At 47.2% G+C, this 21594-nt stretch overlaps 1 protein-coding gene across 5 annotated transcripts in view; it reads right to left on the reverse strand.

Annotated features, from left to right (window-relative positions):
- The window catches only part of PSD (pleckstrin and Sec7 domain containing), a 121502-nt gene that overhangs the window by 27247 nt on the left and 72661 nt on the right, over window positions 1-21594 (reverse strand). For all 5 annotated transcript variants that reach the window (XM_081191540.1, XM_081191541.1, XM_081191539.1 and 2 more), the window contains one exon: window positions 2896-2939. In XM_081191540.1, the coding sequence (XP_081047666.1) occupies window positions 2896-2939 (44 nt within the window). The remainder of the gene's footprint in view (window positions 1-2895; window positions 2940-21594) is intronic.

Genomic DNA, 21594 nt, shown 5'->3' on the forward strand with positions numbered 1-21594 from the left:
TTTAGCTGAAACTCGCCGGAACTCATTTGTGGCACCTCTCAGGTGGGCGCCATTGGCATTCTAAGAGAACGAGGGAGGTGTTGATGGTAAGTTCCGGCAACTCTTTTTCTAGAAAAACAGCATTAATAATAATATTGATGATCGTGATGTAAGTCATGAGTCTACCCAACTCTTTAAAGTATTCGTAAATCCTGTGGAACAGCTTTTCCCAAACTGGTGCCCTTCCAGATGCTTCCAAAATAATTAAATAAATGTCCATTTTAAGAAGAAAACACAAACACAGAACTGAGCAACAGAAAATAAAGTATAGTCAGCCTAACTAACCTTTTATTCTGGTTTAATCTGGGCAATATTTTTAAGCCACAGACCTACAAAACTGAGTTAACTACATTGGAACAGTTGGAGATTCCCACCAAAAACAAAGGACTTACTCCCGAAGACAGTGACCAAGAACGCAATGTGGCAGCTTCACACTTTTAAACGATGCCCGATGGAAACTGACTTAAGTTCTTGTAAATGGCAAAACTTCTTTCTCAAAACATTCACCACAAATTAGACACTTGCGCTCCGAAGACTTAACTAATTGCCAACCAAACCTATATGCAAGATTACAATTTCACAAAAGGACTGTGGTGTGCAGTTTGATTTTTTTTAACACTCAAAAAGCAACTGCAGAAGGCTGGAATCTTAAAGAGAGAACTGGTGGGTGGGGTAATTTTCCAGCTATTTCTCTCCCAGAAGAGGAAAAGATATGGGAACCTGTATCCTTCCCTCTTTGGGAAGAACAGAAGCTGGGTGGGATTAGGCCTAGGATTAAATTAGGGTTTAAGTAAATAAATAAGATCAAGAATTCTAAGTTAATAAATTTGATTATGATTAGAATATTGTTTTTGAATAATGATATTGGAAAACTGCTACATTCAGTTACTAGGAAATTCAGATGGGAAGGATTTGAGGAAGTCAAGCAATATGTTTATGAGGTTGGAAGTTAAACTAACTAATCAATCAGTCTGTATTCTTTATATTTCTTTGTTGTTATTTGTTGTATTTGTTCTATTTCTTTCCTGTTTTTTATTTTTGTTTTTGATTCATTTGATATACAGTATATGTTAAATGTGTAAGAAACTTAATAAACATTATTGGTGGGGGGAAAGGGGTGTTGAGCAGAAAAAAGAACTGAGTAACTCTTCCCCATCCACTCATTGCCTGCTTAAGATTGCAGCCTCCTATGGCTACTTTTCATTTAACAACAACAAAAACAGCAGCCTGACACCTCAGTTTGGTCCAAAACGAGTAATAGGAAACCCTAGGCACCCGCCTAAGTGGTTTAGAGTTGCAGGAATAGTCCTCGAGATAAAAATTTGACTCCTTTATGGTTGTCTAACACAGATCAATGTTTTCCATCAAGGCACAGGCTGCATTCAGATGGGACGTTGATTGCATTTAGTTTTACTAGCTATAATGCTAGCACCTCTACCCCAATTTCTAACTTTCCTTTTATACTGAGGTACCTGTTTGCTTTATGGAACTGTGGCTTTCACCAGGGCATGTGAAATTTTGGACAGCAGGAAATAACCATTTGCCGGAATACCATCCCAAATTTTGTCACGCGAGTAGCGGGTGGCATCATCGTTAATACCACAGGAAAGTTACAACTGAAAGCTCCTGTGATCTTCCAAGGTAACAGGGTTGTAGATGCGTCCCCACCACTTTCTGGAAGCAGTTAACACAGAAGTGAGCCGTAAATTTAGGAGAAGAAGAGGAAGAGGAGGAGTAGGAGGAGTAGTAGTAGTTTGGATTTGATATCCTGCTTTATCACTACCTGAAGGAGTCTCAAAGCGGCTAACATTCTCCTTTCCCTTCCTCCCCCACAACAAACACTCTGTGAGGTGAGTGGGGCTGAGAAGTGTGACTAGCCCAAGGTTACCCAGCAGATGCATGTGGAGGAGCGGGGAAGCAAACCCGGTTCACCAGATTACGAGTCCACCGCTCTTAACCACTACACCACACTGGCTCTGGAAGTGGCCTTCCATAGTGTGTAAAAGACCACACAAAAAGCAAAAAAAAAGTAATTGACAGAATTAAGTGTCATCTGAATGCAGCAACATTGCAGACAATGGAAAGAAAGTGATGGGACTGCAGTGAGCCTTCTGTCTACAACAAACCATTTCCCTTCCTCGTCCCCCAGTCTTTTGCAGGAGAGCGATGTGGATATGCAAGAACTCCGAAAGACAAATACCAATTTCTGTAATTAATACAGGCAGGACGTTACACGCCTGCAGCATACTTATTGCACGTGCTTCGTTCTAAGGACAAGCTTGCCTTTTTCCTGCTATAAATGCTGAAGGTAAATGGCTCAGTACCGCAATACCTCAAGGACCGCCTCCCAGACCCAGCGATCATCATCTGTGGCCCACCTTCGGGTGCCTCCTTCACAAAAGGTCTGGAGGGTGGCAACACGAGAACAGGCCTTCATTATACACCTTTAGGCGCCAGGCAAAAATGTTCCTCTTCAGCCAGACCTTTGCTGATTGACACCCGATGCCCTTTTAGATGTTGTTGTGGGAGGGGAGATTATTGGCTTTTCATTCTTATTTTTATTATGCATTCTGTGTTCTTTATATTATGCTGTGAACCGCCCTGATATCTACGAATGAAGGGTGGGATACAAATAAATAATAATAATAATAATAATAATAATAATAATAATAATAATAATAATAATAATTTGGACCCCGCCCATCTGGCTGGGTTTCCCCAGCCACTCTGGGCGGCTTCCAACAAACATTAAAAATACATCAAAATTGAACAAATAATGATGACAGCAAGAGATCAAGGAAGAGGAGAAAACAAGAGGCTGTTCAGACAAAGGGAAAAATAAGCAGAGGTACTCACATAGCCCACTGTAGCTTTTCGTTCTTGATGGAGCTATACAAAGCCTGCGGAGAGAAAAAGAAGTATAAGTGTCGTCAGAATTTTAACCGAGTCATTACAAAGAGAAAAATGAGTGGAGTTCAACCAGGCGCCAGGGACAGTGCTCCCTCAGAACCAACTGTTATGTACTGAGATTCTCACCCTGGGCCAGCAGGGGAAACTGTAGATAGTTTTCACTCAGGTCCACATATGCAAATAAGGGACTGAAAGTGACGTTCAGTGATTGGATAGTTACAGAAAATGGTTACTGTTGCGTTCTAGTGGAGCTCTATATAAGCAGGCTGGCTGAACCCTTCAGTTCAGTTCTGGCCTGTGAATAAACAAGAGCTGTTTGAAGAATTGCTGTGTCGTCTGATAAGTTCACCCACAACTTAACACCAACATTTCTGCTTCCAATCCAGACAGAGCAAATTCCTCTCCCCCCCCCCTGCGCACTGTTCTGGGGGTCCTCGGACCCTTCCAAGGGGATTTGGGGAGGTCTCCGCTTCACTAGCAGGGCTTTTTGTGCTTGCTTCCACTAGTGCAACAACTCAGCCCAATGTTCTTAAGATGCATAGATCATTCATGTTTAGAGTAACGATAAGAGGCAACTCAGCATTTAATCCTAAGCAGTGGATGCAGCCCAGTTTGAGATGTCAAGTGCTTGGAAACGAGAACCAACGCTAGCCCAGTTCGTATGCATGGGAGTGAAAATTGTTCAGAATGTGCAACACAGTGATAAGAAGGGATTAGATAAAAGGGAGCTGAAGTGGGGGAGGGGGGGGAATCAGGAAGGTCAACTCCCTCCAGGAAGACCAGAGGTTATTTTTTTTTTTAAAAAAAACTAATCACAGAAGCTCAGATAAAAGATACGCAATCCAAAATGATGCTACAGATGCAGAGGCAAACAAGCTACGGGAGCCAGAAAGGCAGTTTCCAGGGCTTAGCAGCGCTGAAAATTTCTCCTCCACGATCAGTGGGAATTGAATTCGTAGCTTTAGTGTCACAATCCTGCACCTGCTTATGTGAAAGTAAGCTTCGCTGAAAACAGAGACTTTCCTCCAGGGCAGGGCCGTCTTACCCATAGGCGCTAGGGGTGAAGGGCACCCGGGCGCCGGGCTCTCAGGGGCACCAGGCTGAGAGTCCAGGGACCGAGAGTTGAGCCTGGGGTCAGACGAAATTAATGGACTATGCAGAATTGGACAAAATGACAGGAAGGATTTGAAACCTGCGGGACCAGAGATTTAAAGAAGATTGGAAGAAGCATATGAATTATTTGAAGAGCAACTGTAATCAACAAATTACGCTAGTAGGACTACAAGAAGTTTTGTAAGGAGAAATATACAAAGTGTTACAAAGTAGAAAAAGATAGAGATATTGGTAATGAGTTTGAAATGTAATAGGGAAGATAAGAAATGAATACTGAGAGTTAGACTGGAAAATTTTCGGACTGGATTGATGGAAGTCAAAAATTTGAATAAGATGTAAAAGTATGTTTAATTACTGTTGAAAATGATATGTTAAAAAAAAAACCTAATAAAAAGTTTTTATTTATTTTTTAAAAAAGAGAGTTGACTCTGGGGTCTCAATCGCTGTCGGTCGGAGCACTGCGATAGGCTCTTCTGCTGTGGGCGGCTCTGTGCCGTGAGTTCGGGGGTGACCGAACCAGCGAGACGCTGAGGCGGCTGGCCAGCTCGGCCCTCCTGCGCGCCTGGGACTGGGCAACCTGGGGGGGGGGCAGGCAGATCTTTGCACCCCAGTGCTGCATATACTTAAGACAGCCCTGCTCCAGGGTCCTTGTACATACAACTGTGCTGCTAATTATAGTGTTTACCCTCATTAACAGGGAAGAAGAGGAGGAGGAGGAGTTTGGATTTGATATCCTGCTTTATCACTACCCGAAGGAGTCTCAAAGCGGCTGACATTCTCCTTTCCCTTCCTCCCCCACAACAAACACTCTGTGAGGTGAGTGGGGCTGAGAGACTTCAGAGAAGTGTGACTGGCCCAAGGTCACCCAGCAGCTGCATGTGGAGGAGTGGGGAAGCGAACCAGATTACGAGTCTACTGCTCTTAACCACTACACCACACTGAGAGATTGCAGGCTTACAGAGAGATCTCAAGAAAGTTTACTCCGATTATAGAAGTCACAAATTTAATAAAAAAAAGATCTGTATATCATCAGCATATTGCTAACAATACACCCCAGGAACCTACTTTACCAGATACAGGAAAAACGGTTGATCTGTTCTATGTGGGCTCACCAAAAGCACTGGAGGGAATAATTATGGGACTGGAAGTGATGGTCCTCAGCGCCATTTAGGGGGCTGGATCTAGCCCTCGGGTCAGCTGGCGGGTCTGTGGGCTGGATTGATTCTCCAAATGCAACTGCTTCGAAACCCCGACGACCCTGCCAAATGCCAAACTACAAGTGATGAAAAGCTTTCCTCCGCTTCATTTAAAGGGGAACAAAAATGTTTCCAAAGGTTGCAAAAGAGAGCCCACATTTTTTAATTGTTAATATCCAGGGCAGTGGATGTATTAGACCAGGCATCCTCAGCCTGCCGCCCTCCAGATGTTTTTGGCCTACAACTCCCATGATCCCTAGCTAACAGGACCAGTGGTCAGGGATGATGGGAACTGTAGTCCAAAACATCTGGAGGGCCGAGGGTTGGGGATGCCCGTATTAGACTGATATCTGAAGCTCAATTCAGGTAAGGCTGGAATTCTGTCAGTGTGTGGGGTCCTAAGCAGGACAGATGAGGCATGGCCTGTTCTCCTTGGATTACATTGGTGCCCCGCAAGACGAATGCCTCGCAAGACGGAAAACTCGCTAGACAAAAGAGTTTTCCGTTTTGGAGGTGCTTCGCAAAACGAATTTCCTATGGGCTTGCTTCGCAAGACGACAATGTCTTGCGAGTTCCTGCTGGTTTTTTTCCCTCCCCCCTTTTTTCTAAGCCGCTAAGCCGCTTATCAGCTGATCCGATCAGCAGATAAGCCGCTAAAAGCCGCTAAAAGCCGCTAATAGCGCTAATCCACTAATCCGTCAATGGGCTTGCTTCGCAAGACGAAAAAACCGCTAGATGAAGAGAATCACAGAACGGATTCTTTTCGTCTTGCGAGGCACCACTGTACATCCCCTCTGAAGGTACAGGTACATAGCTTGGGGGCACGTCTGGAGCCATTACTGTCGCTTGAGGCTTATGTGGTAGCATGAAGGGCCTTCCATCAGCTTGGGCTGGTGGCTAAGCTATGTCCCTATCTGGACAGGGATATCCTTACTTTTCTTGTCTATGGAATTGCGTTATAGGTGGGGCTGCCTTTGAAGACAGTTCAGAAACTGTGGCTGTGCCCCATCTGAGAGAGGTCCGGAGCATGGGTAGGCAAAGTAAGGCCCAGGGGCCGGATCCTGCCCAATCGCCTTCTAAATCCAGCCTGCAGACGGTCCGGGAATCAGCATGAGTAGAATGTGTCCTTTGATTTAAAATGCATCTCTGGGTTATTTGTGGGGCCTGCCTGGTGTTTTTACAAGAGTAGAATGTGTCCTTTTATTTAAAATGCATCTCTGGGTTACTTGTGGGGCATAGGAATTCGTTCATTTATCCCCCCCCCCCAATATAGTCCGGCCCACCATATGGTCTGAGGGACAGTGGACCGGGCCGCTGCTAAAAAAAAGTTTGCTGACCCCTGGTCCAGAGGGTGGCAACTCAAGAACAGCCCTTCTCTGTGGTGACTCCTCATTTACGGAATGCTCTCCCCAGGGCAGCACACCTGGCACCATCACTGCCTTTTTTTTAGGTGCCAGGCAAAAATATTGTTATTCACCCAGGGCTTTGGACCTTAATTTCTACCTATCTTTGAGTGGGGTGGAACCGGATCTGTTTAATCCGGATAGTACTTGCGTGTTTTAGGATACCCATACTTATTCAGAGATATACAAAAAATACATGCCCATTACAAAGTATCTTTTGTATAATAGGCTGATGTAAAATAGCTACTTAGTCTAAAAAAAAAAAAGGCAAAAAAGGAGAAAGGAGAAAAGACGAGGAAAAAAACACACTAAAGAGAGAATTAAGAATAAAGAATAAAGATACAGTATTCAGTCTGTAAGATCCAACTATTCTTCCTATAAACCAGTATTTTTTCCCACCTTCAACTCCAGCTACTACAAGTTCATTTTCTCTTTCACTCAAAAGGTCCGTAAGAAATTTCTAATCCTTAACAAATGCCAGTAATGGCGTTTTCTCTAATTTTCTTTAATTAAGCATGTTAACTTTGCCATCTCAGCCAAGTCCAAGAGTTTTATCAGTCAGTCTTCTATAGTGGGTAAGGCTGCGTTTCCCCATCTTTGTGAATTTTTATATTTGTTTCCAATGTTCATTTTGGTAAGCTGCTTTGAGCTTCACTTTTTGGGGGGAGAAAAGTGAATAATAATAATAATAATAATAATAATAATAATAATAATAATAATAATAATATTAAGTAGCCTGTTTGTTTATTCTAAACAGAAGTCTGAAAGAGCAAAAACCACGGAGCAGCTTGTGTAAGGTTGCTGATAAGTAAAATGCAGACACCTGCAGGCCTTGCCCTCAAATATGGTAGGGTTTTTTTTTAAGGAGGTGGGGTTACTCCCCAACGTATATAAAAAAAGCAGACTTTAAAAAAAGATATGCTTTAGGAGTTTCAGTTATATTGAGTCTTTTAAAACTGGTTTAAGACAAGGCTAGCCTTTTAACAGTCAAAATACCACACACCTCTTACAAGTCAACCCAATACTTTCTATCCACACACACACTGAATAAAAGCCTGCTTTTATATCTCCAAGGAAAACAAGAGCAGAAGATCTGAGAATAGACACCTGACCCTTCCTACAATTCCCATCAAGCCTGACTCTTGCTAGATAGGGATGATGGGAGTTGTAGTCCCAAAACAGCTGGAGACCCAAGTATAGGAAACACTGTAGGGCAGGCACGGCCAAATTCGGCCCTCCAGCTGTTTTGGGACTACAACTCCCATCATCCCTAGCTAGCAGGACCAGTGGTCAGGGATGATGGGAATTGTAGTCCCAAAATAGCTGGAGGGCCGTATGGTCGATAGAGAGATTTATAAGCATGATAAAAAATTGTTTTTATATGTGACAACAGCAGCAAAAAAACTATTAGCCCAGCGATGGAAGCAAGAAGAACTACCAAAAAAGAAGAATGGCAAATGAAACTGATGGACTATGCCGAGTTGGCGAAATTAACTGGACAAATTTGGAACCAGCAAGACCAGACTTTCCTGAAAGATTGGAAGAAAATGATATATTTGAAAGGCAACTGTAATCAATTGACATCGCTTGCCGGGTTGCAAGAAGATTTGAATTATATGAATTATTGCGAAAAAGGACTAAGGAGGAGTTTATTTAAGATTTGGATTTCATAGCAATAACTATTAAAATAAAATGCAAAATCAGAAAGAAAGTTAGAAAACCATTAATCGAGGTTGACGGAAGTCCTAGGCTGTGATAGCCAAAGGTTTGTTATATTGTATAAGATGGGATGTTATGTTTGGAAAACGTGTGCAAAACCAACAAAAATTATATATATAAAAATAGCTGGAGGGCCAAGTTTGGCCATGCCTGCTGTAGGGTCAAAAGGAACCAAATCTATTCACTGTATGATCCTTTCTTAAGTATGGCGGGCATGTGGCTTCTTTTTAAGTCTTTGGTTTTCACCAGGACGCATTTAAGGGATTTGCCAGGTAGAAAGGACCCTAGGAAACTGCTTTATACAAGAGTTAGACCACTGGTTTGTCTAGCCTGGTATCATTGACACTAAACAGCAACTTCCTATGGTTTCAGGCAGGGGTCTTTTCAAACCTGAAAGAGATGCTGGGGACTAAATTTTTACAGCTAAATTCTACAACTAGGCTAGGGCCTTCCCTGGGCTACAACTCCATTTCCAAGGGGGAAACTAAATCAGAGCTGGAATGCTCAACCATGGGTTACATCTACTCTGCAGTGTTTGAACCTCAGATATATAAGCTGGGTATCAAATGGCTGCTTAAACCAAGGTTACAATTGCCGAAATTGAAAGTCCAGTTGCCATTTTTGGGCAAAACGGCTCTAAAGTCTTCTTTTTCAAATGATGGGAGTGACTGTGATTGATAGACTACTGTATTTTAATATACACTATTGTATTTTACTATTCTGCTGGAAGCCGCCCAGAGTGGCTGGGGAAACCCAGCCAGATGGGTGGGCTATAAATAATAAATTATTACTATTATTATTATTATTCACAGGTAAACAGGTGGCTAGTTCAGATGACAACCTTGAGCTAGGTTTAGAACTTGAAGAACTTAAGGAAGAAAAGTCACTTGATCCAGGGCCAGTCCACATATCTATTGACCTATTCCGAGCTCTTTTTCTTAATGGTGACATGAGCCATTAATAAAATAAGAATATTCTTCACAACTGTGAGCAGGGCAGATGGGTGGGTAAGTGAAGACAAGCGACAACAATTAACTGTAACACTGTTCGCTGCTCCTGCTCAGGCTGCACAGAAAAATCATTTTGGTTCCTGGAATTCATTCTGATTGTACAGATGAAATATAACTGATTGAACTCTACAGGGTGGGGTTTTAGTGTGTGAAAACTGTCCCAATCCAATGATCCCCAGGCATGCACCTCCAGATGGTGGAAATGTCAGGCACCATCCTGGCACCCAGACATCTTCACTTGGTCTCAGGTGGTTGTTAGGGGACCCCTGACCATTAGGTCCAGTCATGACCGACTCTGGAGTTGCAGTGCTCATCTCGCTTTAGTGGCCAAGGGAGCCGGCATACAGCTTCCAGATCATGTGGCCAGCATAACTAAGCCGCTTCTGGCGAACCAGAGTAGCGCACGGAAACGCCGTTTTCCTTCCTGCCAGAGCGGTACCTATTTATCTACTTGCACTCTGACGTGCTTTCAAACTGCTAGGTTGGCAGGAGCAGGGATCAAGCAACGGGAGCTCACCCCGTCACGGGGATTCGAACCGCCGACCTTCTGATCGGCAAGTCCTAGGCTCTGTTGTTTAACCCACAGCGCCACCAGGTGGTCGTTAGCGAGGTGCAAAATGTGCCTGGCTAATTTCAAACACTGCTGTTAATGTTATGTGAACCTCTTGCACTTTGAGCTGAAATCACTCACAAAACCAGCTACCATCGTTAAATTCACGGAGCCTTTCCTCCTCATATTTGAAACCTTGAAGAATTTCAACCAATGCACCATTCTGCCCCCCGGGAGATGAAATGTGCCGTCAAAAATAGAAGCAATTATATAGCTGCCCAGGATGAGGCTTTATGAACCGTAAGAAAAACAGCTTCATTTTTCTTCTCACCTGAGTTAGTTAAAAGCTCTTCATTAACTCTGGGCAGGCAGACGTCAAAAACTAAAGCAGCCACAGCTATATCGATGGGAGAGACTTTTTAGGAAGGTCACAGCCTTGTCTGGAAGAGTGCAGAACTTGCCGGCCTCACCAAAAACGTTCTTCCCTCAGCCTGGGGCAGGCAATTTCCAAAACCTCAGGGAAAGAGATAAACTGCTCTGAAGGTCTTGCTCTAGAACAGGGATGCTGGAAACCTCATGGTGCAGTGGGTTAACGCACCTGGCTGCTAACCAGAAGGTTGGTGGTTCGAGCCCACCCAGCGATGGCTGTGGACAGGTTCCTGCATTGCGATTCTATGAAATCTAAGTCCTTTCACCCTGACCAGTGGCCATACTGCAAGCAGGAGTTCCACAACATCTGGAAGCCCTGAGGTTAGCAACTCCTGGTGTAGAGGAAACATCTGTGACCCATTGGCAGGCTGTGCAGACAGGATGCAAGCAGCTTTCAAAAGCAAGGCAAGGCAAATATTTGGCTGAACAGTGAGTAAAGCAAAATCAAAGAGATAGACTTTCTCACCAGATAATTCACCCGTCTTCCTCACCCTGGGGAGAATGATTTGCAGAAGGAAAGGGATGCTGAACATCTCAATCAATCCACCAAGTTAGGGGTAATTGCATTCCTCACCTCTCAAGTAATGGCCTGTGTGTGATAATGGGGAGGGGGGACACACCTGAGCTTTGCCTGCAAAGGGGAAGGATAACTCTAATGCTGTGGACGTGTTAGCAAAGAGCTGGTGTTCTCTGAATCAGGCCCACATCAGCAGCTGTGGTTCTTTTCCTTACGCTTTTCTCCCTGTTTGTCCCAGAACCCGCATTGTCCTATATACTTCCACTTACTGAGCTGTGGCTGGGGGGAATGACCAGGGGAGACAGGGAGGAGGAGAACTCAAGGGAACTAATTAGCCGCTCCTGCTCTTCCTCCAGGAAGTCCCTTGCACCTCCAAGGGATGGCTGGGGGACACATTTCACTGAATCACATACAGCCGTACCTTGGAAACCGAATGCCTTGGGAGTTGAATGTTTTGGCTCCCGAACGCTGCAAACCCAGAAGTGAGTGTTCGGTTTGCAAACGTTCTTTGGAAGCTGAACGTCCGAAGCAGCTTCTGAGGTTTCCGACTACGTGCAGGAAGCTCCTGCAGTCGATCGGAAGCCGCGCCTCGGTTGTCGAACGTTTTCGGAAGTCGAATGGACTTCCAGAACGGATTCTGTTCAACAACCAAGGTACGACTGTAATTGCAAGTTAGAAGGCTCTCCAAATGGCCGTGCCTTCGAGTGAATTAGCAGCTCAACTACCGTATTTTTCGTTCTATAAGACGCACCAGACCACAAGACGCACCTAGCTTTTGGAGGAGGAAAACAAGAAAAAAAATATTCTGAATTTCAGAAGCCAGAATAGTAAGAGGGATCGCTGTGCAGTGAAAGCAGCAATCCCTCTTGCTGTTCTGGCTTCTGGGATAGCTGTGCAGCCTGCATTCACTCCATAAGACGCACACACATTTCCCCTTACTTTTTAGGAGGGGGAAAAGTGAGTCTTATAGAGCAAAAAATACGGTACCCTACCTGGTCCTCGGGTGCTCCTTGGCCATGCCCATCCCCCAGGCCACGCCCTTCACAGGCCCTGTATGATGCCACCCTTGAGGGCTTCTTCTAGGCTGGAATGTGTCCTCAAACTCTGAATGAGTTGAATGAACTTTATTACGGTCACAGACCAGACCTCAAACTCTGTTGGTGTCTCTTGCCTGGATGGAAGTTGGAGAAGGGGCTTGTGTAGAAACTAGCCTACTCAACAGAGGTGCATTTTTACTGCTCCACCCACTTCTGGTTTGGGTCCTGCCTACTACTGACATAGTCCTTTCCCCCTCAAAGATTGCCCAAAAGGAACATGGGTCCTCTGCCTGAAAAAGGTTCTCCCCAAGCCTGTTTTTATATATATATATATTGCTGAGAAGTGAACACACTAGCCGTCGTTCCACGCGAATCCTCAATAGCTGCCGCCGAGTGTTGGGTGCCAAGAGCTGCTGCATGCTGGCAAACACGTTGGGAGGGGGCGGCTGCAGCTTCTGCCTGGAAGCAACGGGTGCCAAAAATCTCTGTGCGCGTCAGCTGAGTGACGGAGAGCACCGAGCCTCCAACTGCTCCTCACTTTCATATGGCGTGTGCCATTAGGCTTAGTATCCTTCCCTACCCCACCCCCTCAAAAAACACCCCCTACTCCCTTGTATGAACAGAACTGAACGCTCACACACACACAAAGATAAAATAAAAATTAGAAGAAGTCCAAATCCCCAACTAACTGGACCATAAAGGTAAAGGGTAAAGGGACCCCTGACCATTAGGTCCAGTTGTGGCCGACTCTGGGGTTGCGGCGCTCATCTCGCTTTATTGGCCGAGGGAGCCAGCATACAGCTTCCGGGTCATGTGGCCAGCATGACTAAGCCGCTTCTGGCGAATCAGAGCAGCGCACAGAAACGCCGTTTACCTTCCCACCAGAGCGGTCCCTATTTATCTACTTGCACTTTGACGTACTTTAGAACTGCTAGTTGGCAGGAGCAGGGACCGAGCAACGGGAGCTCACCCCATTGCGGGGATTCGAACCACCAACTTTCTGATTGGCAAGTCCTAGGCTCTGTGGTTTAACCCACAGCGCCACCCGCGTCCCATAACTGGACCCTAAAGATGAGTGGAAAACTAATCAAACAGTGTTGCATCTCTTCATAAAAATATTGTGGCCCGAAGCAGCTCTGAAGCAGGAAAGAAAGAAAACTTGACATGGCCACTTTTATTTTGAAGACAGGCAGCTCTGCGCTCAGCTGTTGAGTTAGAGAGCTGACCAAACAGAATATCCCAATCTCCTAGCAGAAGCTAGAAAAAGCAGGAGGGAGCAAAGGGCACCCCTCAACAAAATCAGGAACCCCCCATAAACTCCCCTTCATGTTTGTTTTGTGCCCTATAAGCCACCTATTTTCTCCAAGGAGCTCAAGGTCCAGCATGTCATCCATCCACTCCTCATTTAATCCCGCAAACAACCGTGTAAGGTAGGTTAGGCTGATAGCGAGTCAGTGACCAGCCCAAGTGGGGATTTGAACCCTGATCTCCCAGGTCTGAGTGCTGCACTCAGACCACTACACCACTCTGGCTGTCTCGCAGTTCTCTCCCTCTGAGCTGAACTGTGGTGGGAAGAAAAAGAAGGGAGTAGCAGCAGTTCCTGCCTTCTCCTCTTTTAAGCAACGCAATATGGAGTACCTAGGGTGGAAAGAATGTTCAAGTTGCCACTGTTATCTGCGCACTCTCTTTCTCTCTCAGTGCAGCTTAGAGGGCTGGACATGCAAAGGGAAGACACCTCATCTTTGCTGGTCCAGGTTCTCTTTCTGGGTGCTGCAGCAGTGGGGATTCAGCCCAGCCAGCCCAATCCCTCTCGCTGAGCCACCCAGAGGGAGAGCAAGCCAGAGGAAGGCAGCTGCTAACTCCGTACAATTGCTCAGCTTAGTTTTCTCTAGGCAGCAAGGACAGGGCAAGGGGTGGTTGCTGCTGCCAGTTCTCCACCCCAGCCCTCTCTTTCTCTCCCTCTTGGCAGGGCAGCAAGGAGGGCTTCCCAAGTCCAGCCCAATCCCCAATGATGCACCACCCAGAGGCAGACTCCGCACACAAATTCCAAGTTCCTAGGCAGCCCCATGGACCCCGTTTCTCCGCCAGTGCTGCTACCCACTCCAGACTACAATGAATTATGACCCTTAGCCCAGAGAACAAAATAGAAACCCCTTCATTTCCGAATCTCCCTTTCCCCAGCCCCATTTGTCAAAGGACAAAATGTACAAAAAGACTACAGAGGTTTTGCACGATGCTTCCAGGTAGAACCAATATCTTAATTAGCTGCAAACTAATTTTTCTATACCATACAGCAACCAGTTAGCAGTGTGCAGGAATTTCTCGTTCAGAAAACGTAGGAGCTGCGAAACGAGAAACTTTTTTTTTAAAAAAACCCCACACACTACTGATTGAAAAGGCCTATTTACGTCAGCACGATTCGTACCAAGCCGCCCTGCCCATCGCCCCTGCGCGAAACAAATGTACCCGAAGGCGTGCACCCAGAGGTGTGGGTGTCGATGGGAGCTACCCAGGGCTCTGCGTGGGTTTGCCACATGACATGCCTACTCTGACTTGCAGGATGCAAGACTGTATGGGCAACGGGGGCGGTATGGGCGACAGGAGCTGCCATCCTCTGCGCACCTGCCCGCTGCATTTCTAACTATACGTGCGTAAGGTGCAGCCGCGAGTCTGCAATTGGCCACGAGACGAGGGGGAAAAGCAGGGTGGGGGAGAGAGGGAGAGGCGTCATTCGTGCTCTGCTTTCAACTCATGCCCGTTTACACCTGTGGGGAGGAAGCCTCAGGTGCCACGCGGCCCCAATCGTGTGCGCAAGAGAGAGAGATAGCAGGGGCAGCCAAGCCCCCTCCGCCTGGGCGTTGCTGGGTGTGCAGGGATGCCAACTTGAATAAAATATGGGGGGGGGGGAGAGTAAGCCCCGCCCTGCATAATCAATCACAAGATGCCGTGCACGGACAACATATGAATGGCAATCCCAATCAATTTTGTGGGGGTCGGCCCCCTCAACTATTTTACTGGGGGCCCCGAAGGGACTTGCGCCCCTAGGAATTGGCTCCTACGAACATTTCACTGGAAGGGGTGGGGAAAGGGACCTTAGTCCCTAGGAGTTGGCTCCTATGGCTGGGCGGGAGCGCGTGGAGCGGAGAAGCGAGGCCGGCGGCGGCGCAGACGCGCGCCACGCTCCGGCTTTTTCCAACGGCAGTACCCGGGGCGAGGCTCCCTCCGGCGGCGGGCTGCCTCCTTTCCCCCGTTGCCCACCCCACCCCGATCCCTTACCGGCTGCTTCTTCTTCCTGCGATTCTGCAGGCGGCTGACCACCAGGTCGGTGTAGAGCACGGGCTTGAGGGTGCGCGAGCGCTGCGGCCAGCCGTAACAGAAGGTCTCCATGCCGCGGCAGTTGCGCCCGTAGCGCACCGAGCACATGGAGCGCGAGCGGAGGCGCCCGGCGCTGCCGCTGCTGTTGATGCTGTTCACGCCGATCATCGCGGCCGGTGCGCGGCTCCGGCAGGCCGGCTGCCTGGCCGAGAACCTCGCCTCCCGGGAATGGGGCTCCGCGGGCTTGAAGGCGGCGGAGCCTCCGCCCTAGCGCAGGGAATCGGGGCCCGGCTCCGCGCAAGGGCTGGCGAGCGTCTCCCGGCTCCTGTCTCGCCCTCTCCGCAGCGGCCAACGGCGGGCGGGGAGCGTTGCGCAGCCAGGCGAGCGGCGCGCCGAGGAGGCTGCCGGAACGCAGGGGAGGGGGAGAAGAGAGGGAGGGGACTGCGATCGGAAAGGGGGAGGGCGGCGGCGGCGGCGCTGCTACACGTGCGACCTCCAGAGTCGCGCTTGGAAGGTGGAGGAGAAGCGAGCGCAATGCCGAGGGAAAAGGCGTGCGCTGCGGGGAGAAAGGGAGCCCATTCCCAAACGACCACCTTGTTGCTAAGCCTTAGCGGGGGGGGGGGGGGGTAGCCAGGTTTTTCTGCCCCGGGTGCAGCCTCCAGAGGGGCGCCATGGAGGCTCCCAACCTCTGCCTGTGTGCGCAAATATGTGGGGAGGGTGCCAAACTGTGGGGAAGAAATTCTAGTTTCGGCCCTGCCTTGTTGCAGCGCGGGGCTTGCAGCTTTACAGCGCCTTTCCTGCAAGACAGACCCTTGTCTTGCAGGGTTTCGGGACAGTCCGGGTCAAGCATGCTTGCTATAGGCCACGGGTGCCAACTTGAATAAAATTGGGGGTAGGGTAGATAAGCCCTACCCTGCATTACCGATCACATGATGCCGGGCACACAAACCGTTTGAATGGCAATGCCCATCAACTTGGGGGGGGGCAGCCCCTTCAAATATTTTAGGGGGGGCAGGGGACCTCAGCCCCTAGCAATTGGCTCCTATGGCCCATAGCTTTTAAAAACAAAAAGCGAAGCAAGCAAAAAGGTGGTGCACATTTCAATGTTTGGGGTAGAAGTGCACCCCAAAAGACGGCAAAAGTGGAGGGGAAACATCACAAAATGGCAGAGCTGTGAATTGCCCTCACCCTCGCATTTTAGCGGGTAAAGCGAGAAACACTCGCCTGAAACAAGACAAAAAGGGAGGTACAACAAGGAAAATGGTACCCACCCTTCCCGAGGCACTCATTTCATTTGCTTCTTCCATTTGTTTCCAATAAGCCAACTCCTGAGACACTTGTCAGCATTTGCCATCTAGAATGGCAGCCGAACTTAAACTCAAATCCTTGCTCACTGGGTAACCTTGTGCCAGTTACGGTCTCTCAGCCTAACCTACCTCATAGGGTAGCTGTGAGGATAAAACGGGGAGTAGAGAACCATGCATGCCCCATTGAGCAACTTGGAGCAAAGCTGGGATATAAATAAACAATACTCAGTTCAGCTGGGGCCATTGCAAGGGATTTCAGAAGCTCTGAGCTACCACTTTGCAATCAGACCCAATTGAAGACACAGCCAGGATTCTGCCACAACACTTTTAAGAAAAACTATCCCAGCTGAAATTTTTGTGGGAGGTGACTTTTGTATTATCATTTGTATAGACAATGTGGAGGGGAAAACAGCCAAGCAAAGTAATAGCATGTCTCTGCTTTTTATCCAAGTTCTGGCTAACACAGCTGTGCAAATGCCCCAAAGGTTTAAGGCTCCAGGGAACATGCAGTCCCTGGGCTAGACCACAGTGCCTGAGCCTTGGAAACACTATGGATCCATCGTTCCTGAGCTTATATGAGCAACTTAAATGAGTTTAAGGTTAGGCAGAGCCTTTATACTCTTTGTAAGACACCCAAACCCAAGTCATGTGAATTGCGGTGGAAATGGTGCGGAAACTGGGGGTGGTGCAGAATGCTGCTGCCGGTTTATTAAATGTGGAAGTCTGATGGAATCCTCATTCCATGGAACACTGATCCCAAAGCTCTGAGCTCAGTCCCAAGTTGTTACTAATGGTTTACTGCATGCTAAGCTAGGGATGATGGGAATTGTAGTCCTAGCTTCCCAGCTAGCTAGGGGTGGTGGGAGTTGTAGTCCAAAAACAGATGGAGACCTAAGTTTGGGGAACTGTAGTTTACCAAAAGCCCTAAACTGCTTGGTAGCCAAATATCTGCCGGAGTGCCTCCTCCGATACCAGCCAATTTGATGCATAAAATTGGTGGGGGAAGGTGAGGCTCTGTTTGCAGTCAACAGCAGGATTTGGGGAGAGGGGACAAATGGGAGGACCGTCTCCATGGCGGAGCCCAACTTCAGAATGATCCCCCCAGAACAGCCAGGTCTGTCACCCTCACTGCTAGCTTTCAGACATCAATAAAAACATATGTTTATTTACCCAGGCTTTGCAGTGTGACAGTGCGATATTTAATCCTTAGTAGCAGTATCTGGTTAGTGTTTTAATTACCTGTTAATATGTTTCATGTTATGTGTTTATCGTAAATCCATATTACAAGAATGACCCTGTTCCCATTCCCCCCCTCTCCTTCGGCTTAGATTTTAATCCAAGCTGGATAATAAATCCAGTCAGCCAGCCTGCTCTCAAATCCCCACTTACTCCATGTGTCAGCGTGAACTGATGGTAGAAAACTGAGTGAGGTCTTCCATTTCCCAATCTGTTGTTCTTGTTGCTTTGCTTAGCAATGCAAAGTAGCCTCTGGAAAATAATGCAATAGTCCTTGGAAACTAAATTCCAACGTGTTCTTTGGCTTGGTGCATCTCTGTGAGGTGTTCCAAAAGGAGGAGAGGGGGAAATGGAAGACCTTTCTGCTGCTTGGGGTAGGAAAAATGGGGGATTATTAGGGGATAAGTAGGGTGGGGGAAAGGGCTGGGTAGATAGGGAGATGAGTTAATGACTCAGTGGGGTGGGGTAGAATTCAGGTTGTCTTGGGGAATGAAAACTCATCCATTGCTAATGGAGACTGTATCAACAGAGGCCGACAAAGCTCAGTTTGGTCAGGGAGACTCTGAGAAAATGGAATTGCAAATTAAGGAATGATGAAGGCCATTTAAACCCAGTTTTGGGGGGAATGTCTTAGTTGGTGGACTAACTCAAGTGCTGCAGAGTTCTAAAAGCCAGCCTTGTGGACTTGATAATATAAAGAAATATGCATGAGAAATTGTTTGAAAAATAGATGAAATTTCAAGGAGCACTGAAAAGCAGATACAAAAAAATGTGGGATGGTTGGGAGGTGGCAGTGGCGTAGCGTGGGTTGTCAGCACCCGGGGCAAGGCAAGTAATTTGCGCCCCCTAACCTGTGGATTTGCGCCCCCTAACCCTAACCCCAGATGTTGCGCCCGGTGTGGCCGGGCCCCCCTGCACCCCCCACGCTACGCCACTGGGAGGTGGTCATGAAAGTGAAACGTAACAGTTTCAGCTAAGTCAGGGGTAGGCAACCTAAGGTCTGTGGGCTGGATGCGGCCCAATCGCCTTCTCATTCCGGCCTGCAGGCAGTCCAGGAATCAGCATGTTTTTACATGAGTAGAATGTGTCCTTTTATTTAAAATGCATCTCTAGGTTATTTGTGGGGCATAGGAATGCGTTCACCCCCCCCCCCAATAATCTGGCCCACCACATGGTCTGAGGGATGGTGGATTGGCCCACGGCTGAAAAAGGTTGCTGACCCCTGAACTAAGTTGTACTGGAGATGTTGCATTGCGTTGTTCCATACAACAGCCCAAGGTTACAGATTTAGCATATCTTACAGGGCAGGAAGCAAATTGCATTTTGCCACTGGAACCTGATGCAGAACGCCCCATGTCTGCCCGTGTGCATCAGTTAGGTGCTTGCAAGAGCCAAGCATCTCCAGCTCATACAGATGAAAAGCTGTTAACATCTTCCGTTTGGTTTAGGAAAAGCTGTTCTTTTTAGTGCAGAGATCTGAAGGAACAAGAGATCTGAAGCCCAAGTGAGATGTTAAAGAGAGATGTGTGGGCATCACTGATCCACACCTCCCCAGTAATGTTGAATTGAAAGCCTGTGCTGTGTGACGTTATCATATTAGTGTGGTTCCTGTTCTGCAACGCTGGCTTCTGCTCAATAGACTGAGAAAATGCTAACTTGGAAGATCACATCTCCCTGCCCCCCCCCGCTACGCTTTACTGGTGAGACATGTTTTGATGGTACCCAATGCATTTTCCTGCAGCATGCACCCAATGCATTTTCCTGCAGCATGCACACCGGTTCTGGTGCAAATGTATGCTAGCAGAGGAATGCAGAATCATTTTCAACCCTAGGTCTGCATTCCCTTCTGAGCTTCTGAGGCAAGAAGCAACTGTGGGCAATGTGACAGGTGTGGATGTTGCCGTTTCTATACACACACACCCCTCTCTGGCCTCCATCCAGGCAAACAAAAAGCACAATCAGGGTTCAAGGACAGCACTAGGCCAGTGAGGTGTGTGGTTGGTGTGTGTGTGGCCTGGAGAGATAGATTCCAGATAGGGATGGCCTGGAGCATTTGGCTCCTGGACCAGGCGTTCCCCATCCCTCTGCTGGAAGGATGAAAAGAGGAAGTGATGCAAGGGCCAGTGTGGTGCAATGGTTAGAGTGTTGGACTAGGGCCTGGGAGAGCAGGGTTCGATTCCCCACTCGACCATGAAGCTCACTGGGTGAGCTTGGGCCATTATAAGAGAACAAGGGAGGTGTTCATGGTGAGTTCCGGCATCTCTTTTTCTAGAAAAATAGCACCGGTTGTGAGGATGAAACAGGGAGGAGGAGGAAAACCATGCAGACTACCTTGAGATCCTTGAAAGAGAAATGAAACACATAAATAAAACATGGAAAAAGACCAAAGTCATGTGCCCTTCAAATGGTAATGCTTCCTGAAGTGAGTCTGAACTGCAGTGGACCCAGCAGTGTGTGGACAGAATCTGGAGGATCCAAAAACTTTTGTATGCCAGGCTCTTGGCACCTGCAGTAAAGGTCACTTGACGCGAGCAGAACAAGAAAACCAAGCTGCATTCTATGATGACAGGTAAGGCACAAACAGGGATGGTCAAATTTCAAGGATGCATCGCAGAGGCCGAAACACTCCAGGAAGAGTGAAGTCTGACATGGGGCTAAAATCAATCCCACCCAACAGATATCATTTAGTATAACTTGTCCACAAAAGGATGTTCTAGGCAACCACAGTTCCACTCAACACCTTGTCTTTGGTTGTGACTCTCATTTGGGCCCCAAAGGTGGGGAAGGGGAAAAAAAGATTTGGTTTAAAGAAGCAGCAGAGAAACTGCTTTTCTGAATCCAGTGAGTGAATCTGGGTGTTTGGGAACACCTGGGATATCAAGTGATTTGAAAGTGAATGTCTTTTCAAAAGATGAGTTCCAGGTGTGTCACAAACAAGTGATTATTCTTCAAAACTGAGATGCATTCTTTCCAAAGGTATCCCTGCTTCCCCAGAGCTCAGGTAGAATAATAGAATCATAGAGTTGGAAGAGACCACAAGGGCCATCGAGTCCAACCCCCTGCCAAGCAGGAAACACCATCAGAGCACTCCTGACATATGGTTGTCAAGCCTCTGCTTAAAGACCTCCAAAGAAGGAGACTCCACCACACTCCTTGGCAGCAAATTCCACTGTCGAACAGCTCTTACTGTCAGGAAGTTCTTCCTAATGTTTAGGTGGAATCTTCTTTCTTGTAGTTTGGATCCATTGCTCCGTGTCCACTTCTCTGGAGCAGCAGAAAACAACCTTTCTCCCTCCTCTATATGACATCCTTTTATATATTTGAACATGGCTATCATATCACCCCTTAACCTCCTCTTCTCCAGGCTAAATATGCCCAGCTCCCTTAGCCGTTCCTCATAAGGCACATCCCTGACATATAACGCCACTCCTCCTCCTTTCTTGTCTGGTCTGTTTCTCTGAAATAGATTGTATCCCCCCATTATTACATTCCAATCGTGGGCAATGTAGCAATGGGCCTTCACCCAAAACGTGCCCAGAGCATCACTGGTGAAAAAGCTGTACAACTGCAACTGCCCAAGCCCAGCCACACCAGACTGCAACAGTTTTTAGCAGTTACATTCTTTTTTTTTTAAGAAAAAAAAGTCTGTCAATGGGAAGCACTCACACTGCTGTGCCACTAAAGGGCAGAACTTCAAAAAGGCAGCCACAGGGTCGCCCACAACAATGCATCACTATCTCTGCTTATATTTTCTTCCTAATTCTAAAAATTAAAAAAAAAAATCGAAGGATGTGTCCAAATGTATGAACAAAT

Source organism: Podarcis bocagei, assembly GCF_964188305.1.
Source record: "Podarcis bocagei genome assembly, chromosome: 4".
Lineage (NCBI taxonomy): Eukaryota > Metazoa > Chordata > Lepidosauria > Squamata > Lacertidae > Podarcis > Podarcis bocagei.